Source organism: Guyanagaster necrorhizus (genome assembly GCF_019112545.1).
Source record: "Guyanagaster necrorhizus MCA 3950 unplaced genomic scaffold BT62scaffold_26, whole genome shotgun sequence".
NCBI lineage: Eukaryota > Fungi > Basidiomycota > Agaricomycetes > Agaricales > Physalacriaceae > Guyanagaster > Guyanagaster necrorhizus.
The window spans coordinates 393,803-414,531 of record NW_025064905.1 but is presented as its reverse complement, the minus strand read 5'-3'; the positions used below and the strand labels follow the sequence as shown (position 1 = coordinate 414,531).

General features: G+C 48.0%; 10 protein-coding genes across 10 annotated transcripts; 3 read left to right on the top strand and 7 right to left on the bottom strand.

Annotated features, from left to right (window-relative positions):
- Positions 1-690: 690 nt before the first annotated feature.
- On the top strand, positions 691-1,293 carry BT62DRAFT_364001 (uncharacterized protein). Its single transcript, XM_043180648.1, has 2 exons — positions 691-809; positions 870-1,293. Exons 1-2 carry the CDS (start codon positions 792-794, stop codon positions 1,230-1,232), a joined length of 381 nt encoding a protein of 126 aa, XP_043036418.1. The 5' UTR covers positions 691-791; the 3' UTR covers positions 1,233-1,293.
- A 165-nt stretch (positions 1,294-1,458) lies between these two features.
- BT62DRAFT_935643 (alpha/beta-hydrolase) lies at positions 1,459-3,305 on the top strand. Its single transcript, XM_043186989.1, has 7 exons — positions 1,459-1,965; positions 2,018-2,147; positions 2,206-2,392; positions 2,438-2,575; positions 2,625-2,882; positions 2,933-3,045; positions 3,097-3,305. The coding sequence occupies exons 1-7, from the start codon at positions 1,525-1,527 to the stop codon at positions 3,153-3,155; spliced, it is 1,326 nt and encodes a 441-aa protein (XP_043036417.1). The 5' UTR covers positions 1,459-1,524; the 3' UTR covers positions 3,156-3,305.
- Positions 3,093-4,170, bottom strand: BT62DRAFT_954385 (uncharacterized protein). Its single transcript, XM_043188307.1, has 5 exons — positions 3,940-4,170; positions 3,816-3,886; positions 3,712-3,755; positions 3,381-3,663; positions 3,093-3,329 (listed from the first exon to the last, which is right to left on the bottom strand). Exons 1-5 carry the CDS (start codon positions 4,074-4,076, stop codon positions 3,217-3,219), a joined length of 648 nt encoding a protein of 215 aa, XP_043036416.1. The 5' UTR covers positions 4,077-4,170; the 3' UTR covers positions 3,093-3,216.
- Positions 4,159-5,669, bottom strand: BT62DRAFT_363684 (uncharacterized protein). Its single transcript, XM_043180647.1, has 4 exons — positions 5,013-5,669; positions 4,803-4,957; positions 4,705-4,751; positions 4,159-4,616 (listed from the first exon to the last, which is right to left on the bottom strand). Exons 1-4 carry the CDS (start codon positions 5,576-5,578, stop codon positions 4,527-4,529), a joined length of 858 nt encoding a protein of 285 aa, XP_043036415.1. The 5' UTR covers positions 5,579-5,669; the 3' UTR covers positions 4,159-4,526.
- Positions 5,670-5,776: 107 nt separating this feature from the next.
- BT62DRAFT_1009918 (uncharacterized protein) lies at positions 5,777-6,443 on the bottom strand (the record flags this gene model as incomplete). Its single annotated transcript, XM_043177594.1, has 3 exons — positions 5,777-6,002; positions 6,052-6,249; positions 6,307-6,443. 3 exons carry the CDS (start codon positions 6,441-6,443, stop codon positions 5,777-5,779), a joined length of 561 nt encoding a protein of 186 aa, XP_043036414.1.
- A 72-nt stretch (positions 6,444-6,515) lies between these two features.
- On the bottom strand, positions 6,516-7,163 carry BT62DRAFT_1009917 (uncharacterized protein; the record flags this gene model as incomplete). Its single annotated transcript, XM_043177593.1, has 3 exons — positions 6,516-6,794; positions 6,849-6,964; positions 7,055-7,163. The coding sequence occupies 3 exons, from the start codon at positions 7,161-7,163 to the stop codon at positions 6,516-6,518; spliced, it is 504 nt and encodes a 167-aa protein (XP_043036413.1).
- Positions 7,164-7,218: 55 nt separating this feature from the next.
- BT62DRAFT_973247 (FabD/lysophospholipase-like protein) lies at positions 7,219-8,530 on the top strand. The gene is made up of 4 exons (XM_043189103.1): positions 7,219-7,311; positions 7,367-7,505; positions 7,559-7,798; positions 7,854-8,530. Exons 1-4 carry the CDS (start codon positions 7,260-7,262, stop codon positions 8,500-8,502), a joined length of 1,080 nt encoding a protein of 359 aa, XP_043036412.1. The 5' UTR covers positions 7,219-7,259; the 3' UTR covers positions 8,503-8,530.
- Positions 8,531-9,703: 1,173 nt separating this feature from the next.
- BT62DRAFT_363597 (uncharacterized protein) lies at positions 9,704-11,026 on the bottom strand. Its single transcript, XM_043180646.1, has 2 exons — positions 10,829-11,026; positions 9,704-10,778 (listed from the first exon to the last, which is right to left on the bottom strand). Exon 2 carries the CDS (start codon positions 10,687-10,689, stop codon positions 10,000-10,002), a length of 690 nt encoding a protein of 229 aa, XP_043036411.1. The 5' UTR covers positions 10,690-10,778; positions 10,829-11,026; the 3' UTR covers positions 9,704-9,999.
- A 1,408-nt stretch (positions 11,027-12,434) lies between these two features.
- Positions 12,435-14,302, bottom strand: BT62DRAFT_935636 (uncharacterized protein). Its single transcript, XM_043186988.1, has 8 exons — positions 14,215-14,302; positions 14,122-14,150; positions 14,019-14,068; positions 13,914-13,972; positions 13,527-13,864; positions 12,954-13,367; positions 12,817-12,900; positions 12,435-12,762 (listed from the first exon to the last, which is right to left on the bottom strand). The coding sequence occupies exons 1-8, from the start codon at positions 14,231-14,233 to the stop codon at positions 12,733-12,735; spliced, it is 1,023 nt and encodes a 340-aa protein (XP_043036410.1). The 5' UTR covers positions 14,234-14,302; the 3' UTR covers positions 12,435-12,732.
- Positions 14,303-14,653: 351 nt separating this feature from the next.
- On the bottom strand, positions 14,654-20,723 carry BT62DRAFT_935635 (uncharacterized protein). Its single transcript, XM_043186987.1, has 17 exons — positions 20,448-20,723; positions 20,271-20,395; positions 20,100-20,220; positions 19,543-20,047; positions 19,058-19,486; positions 18,924-19,011; positions 18,654-18,871; positions 18,364-18,603; positions 18,010-18,313; positions 17,810-17,953; positions 17,611-17,756; positions 17,398-17,558; positions 17,224-17,334; positions 16,491-17,173; positions 15,898-16,437; positions 15,069-15,846; positions 14,654-15,018 (listed from the first exon to the last, which is right to left on the bottom strand). The coding sequence occupies exons 1-17, from the start codon at positions 20,543-20,545 to the stop codon at positions 14,769-14,771; spliced, it is 4,941 nt and encodes a 1,646-aa protein (XP_043036409.1). The 5' UTR covers positions 20,546-20,723; the 3' UTR covers positions 14,654-14,768.
- Positions 20,724-20,729: the final 6 nt, after the last annotated feature.

The following is a 20,729-nucleotide window of genomic DNA, read 5'->3' as shown; positions in this document are numbered from 1 at the left end:
GTCATGACGAATCGGATCTGGTACGGCGTATTCGTATGCTCGGCTGGCAGCTATTGCGGCAGCTGAAAGACAAACGGTATTATCAACTTACTGCGATTACTGGTTGTGCTCGTCGGTCGTCGGAAATGCACTACAGCCGCGCCTAACTAGGTGGAAATACTTTGTAGGCTTATAGATGGTATTTAATAGGGACTCGACATTGCAACCAAGACCTACCAAGACCGGCCCTAACTTCCTTCATTCGACGGCAGAAACATGACCCTGAAAATTGACGACCAACGATCAGCGATCAGTGCGTCATCTCAAAAATTTCAAACGGGTAGGGTCTGCGCGTAGAGGGGTGTTTGCGCTCGAGGTATGCCTTGACTTGATACTCCGCGCGATATAGAGTAGTACCCATCGCAGTCTTGGAAAAGACTACCGACATCGAAATCCTCTGCCAGACGGAAGGCTGCAACCTGGCTACTATGACTCGGACGCCGCCCAATTGGTAGCCGCAGTCAGTTATTTGTGTTTTAAGCATGAGTACGTAAATTCTAGGCACCCGTCTACGTCACTAGGTCTCCTAAAATGATATCATGTTAGGCATTCACGTTTGTGCTCCTCCCTCTTGGTTAGCCACCATGTCGTCGACACGAAATTAGGTATTGGCGACGGACCCTTCGACTTACCTTCAGAACATCGGTTTTTCAAGATAAGCTTTTCGGACGAGTGCAATATGTTTCCTGCGTCACTGGTCAGCGACGCTCTCATTCCTACTTCCTCATCAGACGGCCCTACAGAAGTTGTATATGCTGGAGATTATCCAGGCAAGTTAAGATCTCTGCTGCATGCCAATTGTCACAAAACTAATTTAGGAGCTCTGAAAGGTTATAAATTATTTCTTTAGCCACTACCGTCGAGATCGACCGCTCTTCAAGAGCGGGATAATCATAGTGACGGTTACACTTTGTACTATAAATCAGTTTGCCTGTTGGTGGGGAGTCTTGATGATAACGCTCCTAACTAACTTTTACTCACCAATGCCCTGCAGTGTTAGGACTTGCAAACTCTATGAATCATATAATAATGACACTGACGACCGTTTCAAGACGACTCTGAAAGCTATGCATTCGATCAATGTTGGGTGCGTCAGGATCCCAGATACCTCCTCGCATTCGGCAGCTTCTGGTGTTCCTCCTCCAAAGCAAGCTATGCCGATACTTCGGAGGCGTATATCTGCACAACTCTGACATGTGTTAAAACTGGTCAATTAGATTGGGCCATCTAAACACCTTGTCGTTTTGTTCCTGGATAATTATTTCATTGTGTTCACGTTATATTCAATCATACATAGCTAACATAGGTAAAGTACGAAGTAAACAATTCTTTTTTGTTAAAAATATGCCCCTAATCGCGGGCTCTCGGCTACTAAGTTGCCGGATGATCGATCAACTTCGCTTCATATACCGGTTTCTCTAACCTCCGACCTCTTGACTTCTCTTTCATCGACCACAAAGTCTTTTGCTGGATTATTTTCACGTTATGCCCCGTCTCGAATCTTGGAGCATCATTCAGCCTAACTTGTCTCACCCAGAAAGCTACAAGTACCCACCACTGATTCCCCTAGATGCCCCACCTATTCCCACAGTGCTTCCCCAGCTCCCATCCCAACAGCGTTCTCCTGCATGGCTGCCCGACGGATGGACCCATACGACCCATATTATCCCAGCGGCCTACCCTCGCTCTTCTCCTGATGCAGTACTCCCAGAGTTAGCCTTTGACGCCAATTCCAGCAAATCTGATAGACAAAAGCTAACGGCCGAGAGACTAGAACAACTGCTAGCACTGCGAGAGAAGGAGAATGGCCATACTACCCGTAACGACAAGCTCTTGTGGCTCTGTTTCAATAGATACGCTCGGAAGAACACGGATGGCAAGGGTCTGACCCTTTTCTTCGCTCACGCTAATGGATTTTGTAAGGAGGTACGGAACGCGATTTTACTACTACCCCAGCACTTGTTCATAGCTTTTTCAGATATGGGAGACCACTATTTCCTCCTTTCTCTCGTCGAGATCCGAACGATACCTATCCGAAATGTGGGTCTGGGACGCTGTCAATCAGGGAGATTCAGCATTGTTAAATCAAGGAAAACTTAATTCCATGTGTAGGTCGACGACACTTCCTTGCTAGTGCCACACAATAATTCTTCTGTCTCTTTCAAGGCCATTGGCATGATCCCACTCGCGATATTCTCAATTTCTTGCTTCATCATATACCCTCGAAGCCGTCCCTCTCCCTCCCAACGCACCTCTCACGTGTCACCTCCGCGGAATCGACCCTTCGCAAGTCTCAGGGATTTTCCGATCGGAAGGTTGTTATGGTCGGGCATTCATTTGGTGGGGCAGTTAGGTGTGTGTCGCCGATACAAACCAACCTCTTGCTCATTCCCTGCAGCACCTTGGCAGCACTTGACTGCCCGGTTCTTTTTAATTCCCTTTTTCTCGTTGATCCCGTTATTATAAAGCCTGGGTCTCCGCGCTCATATGACCTCATGCGCGGTGCGCTAACTCGTAGAGACAGGTGGAAAAACAGGTAGGCTTAAAGCCGTTGCCCGCTAATCAATGCTAACACTCCTTTGCAGGGAAGAGGCTATCTCTCAACTGCTATCTTCCCCGTTTTTCCAGAGATGGGATCCGGATGTCGTGAAGTCCTATGTCAACTTTGGCATGTATGAGACGGAGGATGGTCAAGTCACCCTGAAGACTCCTTCGTTACAGGAGGCGATCATGTTTGTCGATACATGTACTGGCTGTTATGAGGCATGGGTTAGATTGTACAGGGGCGAGCTAGACGAGCGCATAGAAGTACGATGGGTGGTTCCTGGCTTTGGAGAGATAGAGTAAGTGTCCAGTCCATCGTGTCACGAGGAGGCTTCTCATGCTGCATCAGGTTGGGCATGCCTGGAGCAACCCAAGAGCGTGTTTCCCTTCGGAAGGACGCGTCGAATGTCTTGATTGATGGGGCTGGACATCTGATCGCCCAAGAGAGGCCAAAGGAGCTGGGTCAGTGACTGGTTTTTCACCTGACCATATGTGCTAAAAGAAATCGGCTAGCAATGGAATTATCCCTTTTCTTGGAAAGGAAGTACGGAATGGTTCAAGCAAATCTATAGCTGTGTTAGAAGATGGAAGACCAATTATATATCAAGTATCAGGTGATAGTAGATGAACTGGCTAAGAATGGATGGCGTTAAGTACTCTAAAGGATAAATATCCAACACTAGCGCCGCCAGCATATATAGCGAGTCGTATCGCAAAAGGATTGTCCGTGAGAAAAGGATACATAACTAGGAAAAAGTATCAACGTCAAACAGGTTTTCAGCAGGGAGACAGCTCACAGAAACCATTAATACTAGCACACCATTCTGCCCAAGCGCCATACGCGGCTGTACAGACTACCACAGTAGGAATTGAGTAGTGCGCGACGGTCCGTCGAGAATATCTCTTCTCCAGTAAAAGAAAATCGGCGACAAGTGCGATACCTGGAACCGCATGCAAGGAAAGATCAACGGATAACGGGAGGAACGGTATGGGTGCGCCATCCGCAGTAGCCTTCATTTTTATGAGGTTTGGGAAAAATATGATTAATGTCCAGTAGATCGAAGCTATCACGGCTTCAACCTAAACATCGTGAGGTGAGGAACAGCGGAGAGCTTGAGCACGGCTAACCGGCATGGCAATCATGATTAAAGCGCGCTTGAGTGTCCTCAAGGCTTATAAAACGTTTGCCGCATTAGTGATTCAGTCTACGCGTTCTGCCCATTGCCGTTGACATTTACCTTTGAGTGAAGGCACGAAATCCACGAGTAGCCCTACGATCATCGCTAGAAACGCGACATGAAGCCTAGGTAATAAAGAAATGAGGAATCAACATGAATAACTGCACAAAGAACCAACCCTAGGACCGTCAGAGCAGGATAGTGCCAGCCATATTGCTTTGGTGAGAACGGGAGTTGGTTCAGCCAACGGAAGCCCCAGACCATGATGGCGGCAGCAGAGCAGTGCAAAAGTACTGGCAACGAGTAGAATGCCATTGCGCCAAAATAACAGGACTCAAAAGAGTTCAGTGTCAAGGGCGAGAACCGTGCGACTCCCGCGTTGAAGGGTAGTCATTAGATTCACATAACGGACGGCCCGAGGCCCGGCAAGTTGCGGAACTACCAGAACTGAAGAATGCGGTTTCATGTTCGGAAGCTTGGTTTTGACGCTGACCCGGATACTTGAATGTTGGAATATTGGATGGTCAGTTGCTCGCCTAGTAATTAAGTATCGTTTAGTACGACTCATATCCGTCCTGGGCTTGTGGAATACGTTGCTCTTGATGATCGACTTGAAACAGCAGTAACGACGTGTATTATGTCGCCAACCAGATGATGGCCACATTACCAGGTGACGAGAGTATGTACGCGCAGGTAGGCACCCGTTCTAATTCCTGGATATGCTTACGGTCCCGGATCGACATGCCCCTTGGATCATTTTGCGTCCTATGAGGATATGAAGGCCGTGGCAGGTAATTTCGACGAAAAGTGTGCGCTGGAGGAATCCGTCGATACTTGGCAATTTGATAGCGACAACTACGGTCATCAGATCATACCAGTATATATATACAAAATAGTGCAGTGGTAGTTCAGCAAGGAGAATGTGTCATGACTGTTGTCTTACGAAGTGCGCTGCTGGCCCGTTGTTTATTTTCATGCTCCCAATATTTGCTAACACAAAATCAATACAACGCCGTACTGGCCACAGGAGAAAGAACATACCAGCTCTCCGCTCCCAACCGCCGACACGTTTGTCTGTTTTTCTCAAAAACAGATTGCGGTCGAGAAACTTGCGCACTTTTGCTGTAGGGACCATCGAGGCTGTTCCAGAAGGGGGCTTATTAGATTCATAGGGTAATGCTCTGATGATGCGGGACCTAAGAGTCTATTAGTTACCTCTGCACTAGAGAATACAGACAAGAGAGAACGCACCCAAGTACACGGTCCTTGGCCTTATTAGTGGAAGATCTCTTTCGTTTTCTGGTCTTTTCTGCCTCTTTTGGTGACTGTGGCTTGGTTTTCTGCTCAACGGAAGATACAAACGTCGCCGCTTCGGTGAACAGGTGGTCTGGGAGGTGATTGGAGTTTCGTGGAGCGTCAAAGCCATGAAATTCTTCTTCTTCTTCTTCCTCCCCTTCCTCTTCGTCTTCATCGCTATGCATCTCCGCATCGTCATCCATATCCTCGTCGCTTTCCTCCCCGGCCTCTTTCATTGCTCGCTGCATCCGGGCAATAGCATCGTTATCGCCTTCATCATCACCGGAGCTCTCCTCATCTTCCTTGTCAACAACCGCCTCCTTCCCTTTCCCCTTCTTCCGTCCTTGGGCTTGGTCCTTCAACTTGCGGTCCCGTTCACGGTTCTTCGCTCGCGTTTTCTGTTTTTGAGCATTTTCAAATTGCTGAATAGAAGAATTTTGCTGTTGGATGAGTTTCTTGGATTGGGAAAGTGAGACAGCCTCCGGTGCGTCGTTGTCTTCGTCTGAACTATGAGGATTCATAGTGGTGAAAATTTGGTGAAATGTAGGGAAATATAAAGTCCGTGGCTGTGCCCATTATTTACTAAACTTGGTCCCGGTCCGCGAACTCCGAATCACGATCTAGTTTCTACGAGTAGTACGGTAAATGTAAGCTACTAGAAAGATACAAGACTGTATGTTATTCTTTGCATGTTGCGGTGTCATTTACGCTCAAAGTGTCTACTTGGCATCAGGTTCACCACTCCCGTCGTCGTCTTTGGCAGACCGATGCCATTGCATTCCCTCGCGCCATCCTGACACATAGTCAACGAGCGCAGGGTTTAGCTCTTCCGGCACCGAAGTGTGCTCAACATGTTTCCAACAGAAGGAAGTTCCCGTCTCCTTCCTTTCAAACACCCCCGAATATGCAGCTAGAACATCTTTCCCCAAGACGTTTTGCGATGTGCTGGAGATTGGCCAGGGCTAAGCGCATATGCAGAATGTCCAGAGGTTACTTAAGATCCCAATCGACTAGTATATCATACTGCATATCCAAATAGGCAAGATGAAACTGGTTTAAACATGATATCAGATGATAAAAAATAAGAAATGGGAAGTTGTCCTCCGGGAATCTGTCATTTAAACCAAGAATTTGGTACAGTCCTGTAGCGGAGGCCATCGCCATGAAGAGGTGAGCTTTATGCCGTGTGATTCTGTCGTCGACAAATAAGCTAGTTTTTTTGACGTATTTCGACAATCAGTATCGGGACTCTGAGTTCAACGGAAGATCATATTCTATAGACAGTTGATCCCAGATGGCATCCTCGTCGACATCTGGATGGCTTGAGGGTGGGGGAAGCGAAGCGTAATACACCGCATCCGGTACGATGTGCGTGATCTTTGGCATTGGCTCTCCGCGTAGAGACCATCTTGGCTTATAGCTGAGAGCAATTCAAACTCGAGGGAAACGAGAATGCGCTTAAGAGATTGTCTTGCATATCATTCCTAGCCTCTTGAAAGAACGCATCGTAAAGAGAAGCCCAGGAGTAGGGAAGATTAGCTGGCTCGTGGATGTACTGTCTACCCATGCACACCGACCCCGAGAAATGGATAGAACGTGCGACACGAGTGAAGTATTCGTCTCAACGACGTACTTATAACGATAAGGTATATCAAAAATCTTCGACACCATCTGCCGTTGAGCAACAGTGAGGCATTTCTGCTCTAGTTTCTTGATGAGGGGAATATTTCGTTCTTCCTGAACAGACCAAATCGGGGTTAATAGTCATCGTAGACACTGTAAATAGCATACCGATGGATCTGATATCCATTGGAAGGTGACCCACGGTTGAGTAACTTCGCCGATGCGCTCAGGAATATCCAAATGTGGTACCGATCCAAGCTTACCCTTCACCATAATATACAAACCTGCGGAATACAGTCAGATGCCAAAACGTAAACCAATTCTGTTTGCTCATCAGCGAGCAGGATCATCCCAAGAGCTAGGGAAGAGTCGACAGTCTTGGACCATCGGGACTCGATGCACAAGTTCTATTTGAACGACTCGGGCGGAATTAGGAAAAAGGACCAGTTCTGGCGCCTCAATCCGTTTTGAGGCTTTCGCCATCATGTGACTCGGCGCTATCAACGGCGTCTGGCTTCATTAAGTTCCTGCCTCCCAACGAGCACCTTGAAATTTCAGTCTAGATTTTGCCGCGTTGCGATGCTCGTTTCTCCGACTGCCAGTGAACCTCCTGTGAACTTGCTCTCACTTGGTGAGTTCTTATATCACAGAGTCATCTGCTTGACTGTTATCATTGCTATCACAAGACGGGGGAGGCATACACGGCGCATCCGGAATTCTTGTTCTTCACGCGATCATGAAAGGCATCAAGCGGCGTAATGGACTCGACCGCATACCCAAACCTTGCGAATATTTTCACCTTATCGGTGGTTCCGGTACGGGGGGGTGAGCACCCAGCATTCACAAGCTCAATGTTCATTCTGATAGTATCACTCCAGTGTGGTCGCAATCATGCTCGGACGACTAAAAATGTCCACTAAGCAAGCCCTACGACGTTACAATCAAATTGCTTCATGTGTATTTAGGTGCTCGAACCAACGGCATCTGAAAGATGGAAGATTCGAGGCATCTGCACTGGAAATGGAGGTGAAGAGCATCGTCAAAGGAAGAAAGGAAGATTACAAAGAGGATGAGCTACTAATCGATCCCGAATCGGGGAACGATTCAATGGGAAATACGTCTGTGCCCTTTCGTTTCAAGTTTATTTTATACATTTATCATCAACGTTGATAGTTTTTCCTGCGCATTGATGGGTGTCAGCATAAAGTCCCCTCAGCGTCTCCGCACTTATAGGGTACCTAATGGAGGTCCAGTCTCCGACTGCACAATCTGGGAAGCGGTCCGTGCGACCACCGCCACTCCAGCGTTGTTCAAGCCTATCGATATCACAGGAGATGGAAATTACACACATCGATTCACTGGAACAAGCTTCGGAACCCACAATCCTGCCAAAGAAGTGAGGGACGAAGCAATGATGTTGTATGGAGGCAGCCGACGCGTTGGGGTTTTCGTCAGTATCGGAATGGGAAAACCAGTGAGCTATGGATTGCGAGAGACAGAAGGTATGCAGAAGATCTTTCGTTCGCAGCTCGTTAAAGTCTTGGCGAGTATTGCGATTGATTGCGATAAAGTTGCGGATGAGCTCGCCAGACAATACACCGATATTCCGGGTACGTACTTCAGGTTTAACGTTAGATACGGGGCGGGAAGAGTTGACCTTGATGAGTGGGATAGTATGGATGAGGTGCTTGCCCATGCAGACAATTATATACATGACCCGGAGGTTTTCAAGTCTGTTAAGGCTGTCGTAGCTTGTCTGTGCCAGGAAGCATCACGTCAACGGAACTACCCTTCATTAGCTACGATATGCATGTCTTCGTAAAGAGGGATATTAATAAAATTATGGTTTCAGCATATCCTCAGTGTTCTGTCGCATAACAATACGAACGATTACCTCTCTTTCTTCCATTCTTTTGGCACCACCAGGTATTTCATCCTCATACGAGATGTGGAGGGTAAACCACCGCCTCAACAGAGAAAGATAATGGAGCCGTATACCACTTCTACAGACGGACGTGCAATGCCCATACGCTGTTGATCACGTCTAGATAGAACGTAGCTGCTTGGTACGCTTGGATTGGCCTAGTGGTGGAGCTGGAAACTAGAGACTGATTTTGGAAACCGGAGCGTACCTGACGTCTGCCGGTATCCTACCAAAGTTGGGAAGCAAAAAAAAGAAAGAAAACGGTTAGCTCCTACATTCGTGCCGATTTTGAGCGCTCCCGCGTACATTATCATATTTCCCACGGGCGACCGGGTAAAAAGTAGATAGTTTTATGGTTCCGCAGAGTCAGCAATAGTGATAGAAGGATCGATGTTTGGAATCTTACTCGAGGGCTTTGATATTTCCTGTTGGAGAAAAGATTGTGACAGAAGCAGGTTGCCAATGGCTATTGTCAAACTTTCTTTGTCGGGTCAAAATAATATTAGCGTTTTCGGATGCTGCAACTTACGGAACATCTTTTTATATGATTCATCCGTGATAACGTCCAGGACTCTCCATTTTCAAGCTCGGTGATTGCGGGTACTGAAGCCCTTCGAGCTGATTCCGTCACGGCACTCCAGTAGAGACAGACATCCGTCAGCAAAATGTTTAGGCAAGAGCCGCGAATCCGAAGGATGGAACGGATCAACTCAAGATAGTATAAGTCCAGCAGAAAAGACATATTTTTCCTCATGCATAGTACATACACCAACCACTGACGTGCCAACCCAGTGATAATGTAGTGGGGAAGGTGAACCTAATCAGAGTTGAGTCTACATAAGTTCTTTCCTTCGTAACAAGGCCGTCTCGCTGAATACGAGAGAAGATGTCGAAGATGTCACGGGGTTTGCCGACCGACCGACGAACGCATCACCAGAACGAGCACAGTAAAACCAGTCTAGAAGGTATTGAGCTGCGGATAGCTTTAGGTAAATGTCAGTACTCACGAGCATTCTTCCCCCGGGAACAATGAAGTATCTCCAACATAGTATCTCAAGCGAAGAAACACAAACAGAGTGGAGCCTGGGTACATTGAATGCGACTTGAACATATTTTGATACTACATTTCCTCCTTCAGAAGTACTGAGCGCTAGCAGATGATGTGTGATATACAGATGCAGGTACATAACGGTAAAACAATGTTGATGGTACAACATCAGTAACAAGTGGGTGGGAAAAAGGTAGCGCGAGCGCCTCTATAAAGTAAAACCCAAGAAAACCAAGATCGAATCGTGAGACAAAATTCAATGGACACCACTCCGTTAAACTCAACACCTGAAAATCCGAGTCAGCGAGGCCCCAACGTGTTTCATCAAGGGTGCCTACCGTGAATGCTCAGATGCTGACGGCAACTCGGGACAAGCTGCTCTTCACATATGACCTGTTCTCCTTGGACCTCGGCGAAGATCGCCCATCAAGAACACGACTGAGTAGAAGCCCAGCCACTTGTTTAGCGAATGCATTGGGGTCAGATGCATTGTATGAAGCCGCGTAGGGAAGGGGCTTGTAGAACGTGACTGGGAGTACGACATCAGGCAGCGGGCGGTGTGTCCTGGGATCGTAAGTTTGATGGTGGATGTAACGATTTTGGTTCCGATTCATGGTTTCCTCCGATTCGCATTCGGACTCGTCCTCTTCGTGGACAGCGTTGAAGCCCGGTGCACCGGAACGTAGTGACATGACCCTGGTGTTTCTTGAACCAGAGCCTTTCGGAGCGAGAGCATGAGCGTACGGACTGGTCCGACCACGGAGATACAAGGGCCGCCTGGGAATGCTAGGCCTAGATCCCACAGCAGGCACACCGTCTCCTTGAGCGCAAGCAGAGGATGGTATGGCACCTGGTCGAGGTCCCCGAGGTCTAGCAGTCACTTGTCGGAAGGCAGCGGCTGTTTTGGGAGCAGAAGACCGTGCGGAGAGATTATGGTCAATAGAGTTAAAGATGCCCGCATCACGGCTAGTGGCGCTGGAGAATGAGGGTGAAGACGAAGGTGAAGAAAAGGGAGTCTTGACGAGGCGAATAGACATGGTCGTGAGCAAATGGTCGGAAGAAGCGGAAGAAGAGGTGAGATTCGTTCAAAGAGACGGTATATTATTATATGTTGGCAATACGATAGCTAGGATAAAGGGTTGTTGAGACGGGAAGATAAAGAAACAACGGACTTACTCATATAGCAACCAACCAACCAACGTCAGGGAACAATACCCCTTCAACAACCGAACTGGTCAGCCCGAGGGCACCTGGAACCACTATCGTGCTTGTGTGCACCAAGAGAGCGCTGTCGTCAATGGAAATGGGCGGTTTCAAAGAAGTAGGGCGGACACTGTAGTAGTGAAACACAAGGAACAGGGCGCCTGAGAAATACTACAACATAGTTTTATTTGGCTCTGTTGTGACAGATAGGTCCTTATTGTCCGATCATCTTCCTTCACCACCATGCGGTGCCGCTGCTCAGCTACGAACACACTCGGAGAGGGCTAGGCCGTTTCTCCAATGTTTAGACACTATTCTGGGCGCTGCCAGTTCTATACGGATTGAAGCTGAAGCTGGAGGTCGGCGCCGCTGTCCCCACACGAGGCGTTCCAGAATGTTCGCTAGTGTTCGCTTCGCCCCTCTCTAGCACAACGAGAATTATCTTGTGATCATCTCTCGTGATAGTCCCTCCACCGAAACAGGAGTGCTTCCTTGTACTAGTGACCATGGCAATCACGGCTCTTTTTCGTTATCTATCCCCTTCTGCTCCAATGCGTTGCCGATCTGTCCGTTCATCTACATTCTACCATTCCGGCCTTCCAGGAACTACGTTGATCGCTTCATTTATGCCTCTAAAACATTGTTCTCGCCTTCACTAATGCAGAGGTACCTGCACTCTCAATCAATATCCTGCTGAATCAAGCAGACAAAAGAGGCAGGCTGTCTCCAAGAAACGGCCGTTGTCGAGGCCTGGTCGGATGTTACGGAAGTCTTGAAACTCAAAAGTCAACCTGGGCGACTCGGAGCGTCTTGAAGGTAAATGAGTCCGATATACAACCTACGTTATACCGATGTGCATGTATAAACGAACTTAGAATCACGCACGGAATCTGCCTTCAATCGAATAGGAGACGTACTCGAAAAGTCTTACACACGTACGCAACTAAGTGTTATGGAGAATGCTCATGGCTTGTATCATCGCCATGGGAGTTAAGGAGTTAACGTCATTATATCAAAGGAAGCCACCAACGTTTCCAATATTAATAGCACCAAGATTCTGAGATATCCGGACAAGGAAAGCAGCAATGCGCGGAAGAGTTTGCGCAGGAAGTCATAAAGAGAAAACTGTGATAGACGGTTTCCCGAAGGACTTTGTTTGAGAAAAAGGTCAACCAGGCTCCTTATTGCAAAAGGACCAGAACGCCATTCCAGGCTCCTGAAGGGATACGCGCGTCATGGTGGCGTCAACCCTATATGGAGTGCTGCGCTTGAGCGGGGGCGCGCCGGCATTCTCCGTTGTGGCAAACAGAGACTGCACTTTCGCCACTATGCCCAAGCTATGGCGATTGCTCCATCGCGGCACCGAAGCTGGAAAACTTGAAACTCGAACCTCGAAGGTTAAAGGTCTCGACCTGGCTTGGGGAACTGAGTGTTTGAAAGTGGAACCTCCGTGTCGATAGAAGCCTGAGTGACCATCGAAATTGTACCGTGGTTCAGTCGATTCAACCTGACTCCATTCACAATTGAAAGTAGAAGAGTATCACTCGCTGCGATACCTCCATTCCGGTTCCTTATGATATGATGATAAAATTATTAGGTTTTTTGGACTTGTAGGTAACACTGCAGCGAATATCGACGTTGTGAATTCATCAGGGCGTCAGAGTAAGGGATTACGCCTCGATTACAAAAAACGATTATGGGGATGGGCCCGGCATTGGGGTCTTCGTTGTCCGTGGTGACCCGAATTAAGCGGGAGGCAGAACCATTGAGACCATCATCGTGCTCATAATCGTTTTTATAATCATCCACAATCCTCTACCCTGACTCCCCTAACGACCCTGTCCGTCCTCAAGGACTGTACGTCTCTGGGATCGCACTCATGCTGCGGTTCCCAGAAATTGCGCGCGCTAAAAATGTAGTTGTTCAATCAAACACAGGCGGCATGGTCATGAAACACTCACAAGTTGCTGGATGGCCGCACGCTCACCTTCCGGAAGAGCACCAATCTGATCCGGCGACATAGCCAAAACTTGCATCAACATAGCCTATTATCATAGTCATCATCTGTGAAATCTTCAAAAGCAAAGATGCTACTGACTCTCTGATGCTCATTGATATTATCCTGTGATTGCGACGGTGCCGATGCTTGTTGTGGGGGAGGAGCCAACTGGGGGGGCGGCTGAAGTTGCGGCGGAGGTGGAGGGCGGTAGTACGAGGGGGGCTGTGGCGGCGGGACGAACTGCTGTTGTTGATGATACATCGGAATGGAAGGCGTTGGCGCTGATGGTATGCCATTTTGCGGTGGCGGGAACTGTTGCATAGGAGGCGCGAATGCTGGTTGGGGAAGTTGTTGCACAGGTGGTGGCGCAGCCGACGTCGCTGCAAGCATTCGTTGAAGAATCATGGGGTCTACTATTTGATTCAATAGGAGAGCCTGGAAGAGCGCATATGCGAGTTGAGGATGTGCGACTAGCAGTTTTCGTGCTTGCTCGGAGTGCGTTATCACAAAGGCCTAGGCAGAGAAATTGAGTCAGGAAGGCTTCAGGCTTTGACGATCCCACATGGGGAGTTTTTTTCAGTGCCGAAGAAATATTCTAATTCGTTCTCCGAACGCGCCAACACCACAGACCGTAGTAGGAAGAGACTATTAGAAAATTCAACGAGAGCTTACCTTCATTTGGGCCAGAACTTCCATGAGTTGGTTCGGAGCCATCGTAGCAAGATGGTGGCTGATGGCATCAGCAGATGTCGTTCCAAGAGGGAGCTTGATACCGGGAGGCAGGCTGGCTAGAAATGTGTCCGTTTCACTGCTTCGACCACCTCCACGACCAGTTCCACTCCACGTCCGCTGCTCAGCCGGTCCTGGGACACCACCATCGACAAGTTCTCCACGAACAGTAGTTTTTCCTTCAAGGAACGGGTCTGAATCAGCCAAATCTATCCGCAAGGGTCGTCCCCCAACGTCGACGCTGTCGAGGTTCCGTACAGCGGATGCAGCTGTTTCGTGGTCTGCGTCTCGTGAATGGAAGGCATTTGCGATCTAGCACGTAAAACATACCAGAGAACTCGCAGAATCCATATCCTTTCGGCTTTCCGGTTTCACGGTCAAACACTAATCTACGGAAGGTGAGCATGTGCCTAGAGATAGAAGCAGTCTGCGTACCTGAATCCAACAACCTGCCCGACAGATTTGAAAACATCTATCAATTGCTCCTGCCCAAAGGGTAAGCTTTCCGCCGAGGAACGTAGTAAAAGAGAGGACATTCCTCTCCCATGTTATAAGGGACATTGCCAACTGTTCGCAGGACGTTTCAGCCACACAACGATGAAAACAAAGATTGGGATTGGAAACAGCTCACCAAAAACTACCTTGCTCATCGTTGATACGGTCAGCAAGGTGGTCCTTCAATTAAGAAAAGTTGAGGAAAAGGGGTGGTTGGTGGTTGATTTAAACTGTTTAACACGGTCCCCGGTCCGGGGTAATGTCACGTGTTATGACGCTCCGATTTAAATTTTCATTGTAGCGCTGGGTGAGAATGGTCGAGGTTAATAACATACCCCCTAAATAACATGTATGTAAACGAAACATGGGGAGTCCCAGATGCTATGTGAAAATTTGTGAAATAGTCTAGCTGACTAAGCATAAACAAAAACTGAAAAAAATTCGGCACTTCACGTGATGACGTCATAGGAAAATCACAGTCATTCATTTGCATGCGACGATAACCGTCACGACCATTGTCACGTTAATAACATCGACAAAAAGCATTCTCACCCAGCGCTATTGTTAACCCGGGACAAAGGTCGGAGGAACTTTCAAATTTCACAATGTAATGAATAGAAAAATAATATATACAACAAAATGCATTCACCGAAGGTACCAAAAATCTACTTCATCATAACGTATAAACTGCTATGATTCCCCAGATTCGACCCTCCAGACCTTGATGATGCCTGCACGGTCTCCACTCACAATGCCACCACGGAACGGTGAATCGATACACGCTAACGCGGTGACAACATCTTGATGTGACTTGAGAAGATTCTGCTGATTATGAGTGATCAAGGCCATCCGCTGGGGTGCACGGGTGCCCTGCCCACTCGACGCAGCAGACGGTGGCCACGTCTCGATATAAGTAGATGCTGTTCCAATGCTCATTGTACTGTGATCCATCAGCAAAAGAAGGTAATAGGGAAAGCTCAAGTAACCCACCTGTACGAAGGTCTATCATGTTCTGATTCCAAACCGCTGAGAATGGTGGATCTCTCCGGACGTCCCAAATCCCATAATCGTATCTTGCGATCTTCTGACCCAGAAATCACAAAACCACGGGAAGACCGTGTAGAATGGGCATCAGCCGTGATGTCATACATCTCTGCTCGATGCGTACCACCAAACTCAAATCCTACAGCCATAGCACGAACATCGGGAGCAGGAGAGGCCAATAGTTGGACGGAGGTATGTCTGTCGTCATTTCCATTCCTGACTAGTGCCGCAATGGCCGCCGAAGAGGTCGTATCAGCGTCTACCCCAGTCAGCTCGTGAGGATCAGCGAGCGGTTCTGATGTCGACGAAGATGTGCACGTTACAAACGTTTCTATCAGAACGGACCGTTCAATATCCCATACTTCTATCAAGTTGGTAGAAGTTTGGTCTGTACCCCACTTGGACGCCTCGACTGCCACCATGACATATTTTCCCTTTCCCTTTGACGGATGAACGACACATTGGTGGATCCGGATTGATCTGCCTGTAGATGCCACGCCAACATGCCAACTCTTCAAAAGCAACCCGAAGCGTCTATCCCATAACGTCAAGACACCGGTCGAAGTGCCTACGATTATCCAGGTACGCTTCCGATCAATGCACATGCATGTTATAGGCCCATAATGACGAGGATTTTGCATCGTCTGTAGTTCGCACATCGTCCGCAAGTCCAAAATCGTGATGACAGAATGTGTCGTCGCGTAAATAAGATTGGAAGCTAAGTCTGCTCAAATATGTCAATGGGCGACAGAATAGCAAACAAAGAATAATGTACCTGTGTTATAGTGAGCCATAGAAGTAATATATTCGCCCACATTGCCGAGTCTGTGTTCGCGGATCACCTGAAGCTTACTGTACTTCGGCAACGCTCCACTCTGAGTAATATGAACACGAACGACATGCAAGCTTCCATCATCAGCTGCACTGGCAAAGCAATGAACCCCTTCTAGAATACAAACACATTTCACTCTGGCGTGGTGCTGACCGTACGTATGTCGGGATTTGCTTGTAACATTGCGTTCCAGTCTCGCGGTATCCCACACCTTGACTGTCTTATCGTCCGAAGAAGATACGAAGAAAAGATGATCAGGAGACACCGCTAAACCAGTGATGGCTTCGGAGTGTGATGTTAGATGGGAAATCAAGGTTGATTCCATCCTCCGCGTCCCATCCCGAGACGTGAAGCTCTGTCTAATGGGTGTCCGTCGTCGGACTGGACCTTCATGCACACGGGGCCCAAAGTCGTTCTCCACTTCTCGATTGTTATCCAGATAGAGATTCTCCAGGAGTTGGTTGATACCAGGTTCTTGGCCATCTGAACACGATAAGAATTAGCTTGGTCTATCATTGAACATTGAAGTAACTCACCGTAGGAAGAGATAGGCAAAGCGGAGAGCGCGTTCGACCGACTAGGGTTGCGTATAGTCGCAGTCATGGACAGAGGCGTGGATCTGCCTGATGGTTCAGGAGAACCTTCGAATCTCATTTTCGCATGGGTGTCGAGTACACCAGCTACGTTCGTCTTAAAGGACCCGACCGCTGGGGCTGCCTTCTGACCGTCCATGCTACCAATATGTAGGCGACTTGATGGTCGGATGGTCGTGGAATTTGCGGCAGACAATACAGACTCAGAGGGACTGACAGGTCGTTCTGCAATTGTAGGAGATAGACGCCCCGAAACAGAAGCGGGTGAGCTGGAAGGTATCATCACAGGTGATAAAGTACTGCGAGGCTCTCGAGGCGATTGAGTAACGCTTAGAGAAGATGCAGAACCATTAATTGTCGCAAGCCTGCGACGAAGATCTTCGAACGGTGCGCCCTGGCTTCCGTTGAAATCACCGCTAGATACCCGATGCAGATTTGACATTGGACTCATCATAGGTGTCGACTTCTTGGATGAGATAGATCGCACTGATCCAAGTGATGGATCAGTACCACGCGACTTGAGGAAAACCGTCTGAGGCTGGACGTCCAATTTCCGAAGCTCCAGGTCGGCAATAGTTTTGAGATTCTTGTCGGTTTCAGACTCAGAACTCAGGCGGGATGCGAAGCTGACTAGAATTGAGAATAGAAATACATGTCGAATACTTATGGGACACACCTTGAGATGGCATTCGCCAACTTTGTTATGTAGTCGCGCATAGCAAGGAGTTTAGTCTCGTCGCTTGACGTCATGCCGAGCTGATACAGCTTCGACAATTGGGCTTCGTCACTGCAATAGTATACGAATTAAGCCTACGAACACCATTACCAGTTAACGGGGACAATAACTGACTCATCTGATTTCGTTTTAGGGATTGTAGACGACGCCTTCCGAAGAGACATCACACTTTCTCTTGGTGTTTCAACCTTGCTGCGCCGGGCGCCTCGCCAAAAACTGCTCTTCTCCGCGCGCATGGCCCACTGCACAGCGGCATCGAATATTTGTCGAGGTATCTATACGTGGATCATAGGGTTAAGTGTCATGATAGGTGGCTATGTGACTGACCGGAGGTTTCATGGCGGCTAAGAGGCTTTGCTCGTCGATTGTGGCTATATCGGACTTGAGGAAGTGCCGAAGGGAAGGGTACACAATACACCAGACATCACTTGACGGAAGCTCCTTTGCCGCCGAAGCAATAAAAGCAGCAGTCCCTGGACGAGAAGTGTTATTTTATAACGGTGCACCAATGACCGCAAAAGCGAACCTTGTCGGATCCACACATTAGGGTGGTAGAGGAAACCAAGTGTTGCGCTTATCAATTCCCAAACACGCATCTTTTGGAATAGCCCCAGTGTGCACAGACTTGTAAGGGCGGCAAGAACTTTCATCACTACCGTTTCCTCCACATCTGCCAGACGTTCGTCAGCGTGTCATTCCGCTATGGCAGAAAAGAAAGACCCTTACCTGAAAGAGCCTGAACCATCAGAGGAAGAATATATTCGTCCAAGCTTCGACCTCCCGCACAAGCGGCAACATCCACGATACTCTCGAAGAAGGCATATCGTAGAAGCCAATCACGATCATTTAGATAAGTAATCATGTGGCTCAGCAACACATCGTTCGTCCTTTGCCGCCCAAGGAAGATACACAAAAAGGAGATATCGTGTAGTATGGCGCGCTTTACGATACTTGAGGAGTCCATTAAGAGTGTAGATAGATGTTCCTGAATCCCAAGCTGCAATTCTTGGACACTTGCATCGTATGATACCTTGTGCCTCGTCAGCATCCATGTAAATAGGATCTGCTAAACACTAGTACCTCAAAATGTGCGTTCTCATACTCCTGCGCCTCACTGGACAGCTTGAACGTACCATGTGCCTTCAGAGCATGTCCCATTTCTAGATATCGCATCGCTGTGTTGGCTAGCTGAGCAATACACTGCGCGTATAGGCATCTAACTGACACCTCAGGGTCATGAACCAGGTATTTGACGTTGGGGATAATATATTCCGGGAAGATGGCAGCGTTGGAGGGAGTGATGACGGTAACGACCATCAGCTGAAAATACATTAATAGGGTTCCTCGCTACAAATGAGAACGAGACTTACGACTTGAATAGCCGTACGCAAGGCAGTCATGCGGACAATTGCAGCTTCGTCGTGAAAAAGATCCACGATATAAGGAATCATGCGATCCAGCTTGGCCTCGTCTGTTAAATGTGGCGACAACGCCAGGAAAACATCGAGAGCCTTGATTTTGGAGCTTGGAAGTATGCAATTCCGTATATTGGATGTTACGAGGGCAAGGATGATCAACGCAGGCCCATCTGAGAGAAGACTGTAAACAATCAGGAAATTCCGCGTAAACTGGAGTTTTACCTTCAGCTGGAGCGCGTGGACCCGCTTCTACAGCTATTCGCAATTTGGACTCACGGTTGGGAATATGTAGCTCAACAGGGAGGATATCCTGTTGCTCATGAGCGATGTGAAGTGGCAAGTGGGATGAGGATCACCTGAAATGGTCTTGACGTGCTTATTGGTGAGTTGTAATCTATCTTGACATCCATGACAGTATCCTCCGTATTATCAGGAACCAAGTATGGTTGTACACTTTCGTAATCACTCCACATCCGCTGCATGCGATGGTCTGAATCACTGGGAAGAGGTTCATTGGAAGGATCAGTAGATGGACCTTCGAGTGTCGAAGAGGGTGCTCGAGCAGAGAGTAAAGGGGGAGCCGAGGTTAGCGCAGACGAGGATAGTCCTGCATAGAGACCAGGGGTAAAAGGAGATGTGCTGGGGAGCTCATTAACAGAAGATACATAATTGTGTAGGAAACTGAAGAATGATTCTGGAAAGACCGATCCGCGAGAGGTATGTAGCAACGTATCGAATGTAGGACGTGCGGAGGGATCCAGATTTATCATCTGTTTGATCAAGTTCTACTGTCCTGAATGAGATCGCGGATGAGCAGAAAAGGAATTACAGAGTTACACACTCGAATGCCATCATCTTCAATATTGGCCAAGTAGCTGTCAATGCTGAATTCGCCTTCTCGGTACTTGAATAGTTGACTGAGGGTGAACACCGGTGCACCCTCGAGAAAGAGCTCGGCAATCACGCATCCGGCACTAAAACAGTCCATGGCTTCTGTGAGCTTCCCATCCCTTTTGCCTTCATTGTCCTCCATTGCGATCTTGGACTTCTTTGCGCTAATTTCTGGGTTCGTCGCCGCTGTGTAGAACCTTTCTGGAGCTATGTAGCATGTACGTCGCCCAGATGTATCGAAGAAGAAAGAAAAGTCCGACGGATCGTCGAGAGGAAGATATGTCGGCTTGTAGGATGCAAAATCCGAAAGATAGATCCAGTTCCACGACGTGACTAGGATATTCTCAGATTTGATATCACCATGAGAGACCTTGCGATTGCGAGCATCGCGAAGGGCCATGAGTAATTGAAAAGCTATCCATTTCTTCTCAATCAGACTCAGAAAAGGGCGGGTACTGTTTGCACAACGTGTTACAATAGTCACATAGCAGTAGAAAAGCGACGCACCTAATACGATCATAAAGGTTACTGGCAATCCACTGCCGAATGATATAGCCTGCTTTGTCCGTTTCAACAAACGATTGATAATTGTATACATTGGCGATATCCGTCAATGCCTCGCGGTCGACTGCTACGTATGAGACCATTGCCAATTGGTGCCATTCAAAGAAGGCTCACTCTTTAAACGCCGATGATAGTTGCGCAAAGTCAACCCAGGATCTGGCTTGATGAATATCTTGACCACCAAAAATCCATTACTGTGCCGACATTTCACGGTCTTTAGGAATCGCGCAGAGCCCAGACTGGGGATATACGTCAAGGAAAGTCGCCACAAGGATATGAGATGCGACAGACCTTTTCTCATATAAAATTTCTCCTCCAAGCTCTGCAACGAATGAATCCAAGGCGCCAGTAGTGCGTGTCAAAGTCGAGCCAGATTGCGTGTTTCCCATCTATTCTCTCACTCACAGTGAAAGGGCTATCAAAGTCATTGGTTGAGTTCCGGTATCACTTGATACTTAAAAGAGAAAATCCATGCAAATAAGGGAGAAGGATGGTAGCGGTCTGAGAATGGTTGTGGCTGTCGCACTCAACTTCCTAATTGGTAATCCAAATGGTGGCTATGCATGACGTATG

Coding starts and splice junctions, on each gene's coding strand:
- BT62DRAFT_954385 (XM_043188307.1), bottom strand. CDS start 4,076: ATGGCATTCTACTCGTTGCCAGTACTTTTGCACTGCTCTGCTGCCGCC. Junction 3,756..3,815: donor GCCTTCACTCAAAGGTAAAT/GTCAACGGCAAT, acceptor ACGTTTTATAAG/CCTTGAGGACACTCAAGCGC. Junction 3,664..3,711: donor TAATCATGATTGCCATGCCG/GTTAGCCGTGCT, acceptor CACGATGTTTAG/GTTGAAGCCGTGATAGCTTC.
- BT62DRAFT_363597 (XM_043180646.1), bottom strand. CDS start 10,689: ATGTCTATTCGCCTCGTCAAGACTCCCTTTTCTTCACCTTCGTCTTCA.
- BT62DRAFT_363684 (XM_043180647.1), bottom strand. CDS start 5,578: ATGAATCCTCATAGTTCAGACGAAGACAACGACGCACCGGAGGCTGTC. Junction 4,752..4,802: donor CGGTTGGGAGCGGAGAGCTG/GTATGTTCTTTC, acceptor ATTTTGTGTTAG/CAAATATTGGGAGCATGAAA. Junction 4,617..4,704: donor ACGGGCCAGCAGCGCACTTC/GTAAGACAACAG, acceptor TGATGACCGTAG/TTGTCGCTATCAAATTGCCA.
- BT62DRAFT_935635 (XM_043186987.1), bottom strand. CDS start 20,545: ATGGGAAACACGCAATCTGGCTCGACTTTGACACGCACTACTGGCGCC. Junction 19,012..19,057: donor GCACGTCAAGACCATTTCAG/GTGATCCTCATC, acceptor CATGAGCAACAG/GATATCCTCCCTGTTGAGCT. Junction 18,872..18,923: donor TCCACGCGCTCCAGCTGAAG/GTAAAACTCCAG, acceptor GTCTTCTCTCAG/ATGGGCCTGCGTTGATCATC.
- BT62DRAFT_935643 (XM_043186989.1), top strand. CDS start 1,525: ATGCCCCGTCTCGAATCTTGGAGCATCATTCAGCCTAACTTGTCTCAC. Junction 2,393..2,437: donor TCATTTGGTGGGGCAGTTAG/GTGTGTGTCGCC, acceptor CATTCCCTGCAG/CACCTTGGCAGCACTTGACT. Junction 2,576..2,624: donor AGAGACAGGTGGAAAAACAG/GTAGGCTTAAAG, acceptor ACTCCTTTGCAG/GGAAGAGGCTATCTCTCAAC.
- BT62DRAFT_973247 (XM_043189103.1), top strand. CDS start 7,260: ATGCTCGTTTCTCCGACTGCCAGTGAACCTCCTGTGAACTTGCTCTCA. Junction 7,506..7,558: donor GGTGGTTCCGGTACGGGGGG/GTGAGCACCCAG, acceptor GTATCACTCCAG/TGTGGTCGCAATCATGCTCG. Junction 7,799..7,853: donor AACGATTCAATGGGAAATAC/GTCTGTGCCCTT, acceptor CAACGTTGATAG/TTTTTCCTGCGCATTGATGG.
- BT62DRAFT_935636 (XM_043186988.1), bottom strand. Junction 14,069..14,121: donor TCCCTTATAACATGGGAGAG/GAATGTCCTCTC, acceptor CCCTTTGGGCAG/GAGCAATTGATAGATGTTTT. Junction 12,763..12,816: donor GTGCGGCCATCCAGCAACTT/GTGAGTGTTTCA, acceptor CTACATTTTTAG/CGCGCGCAATTTCTGGGAAC.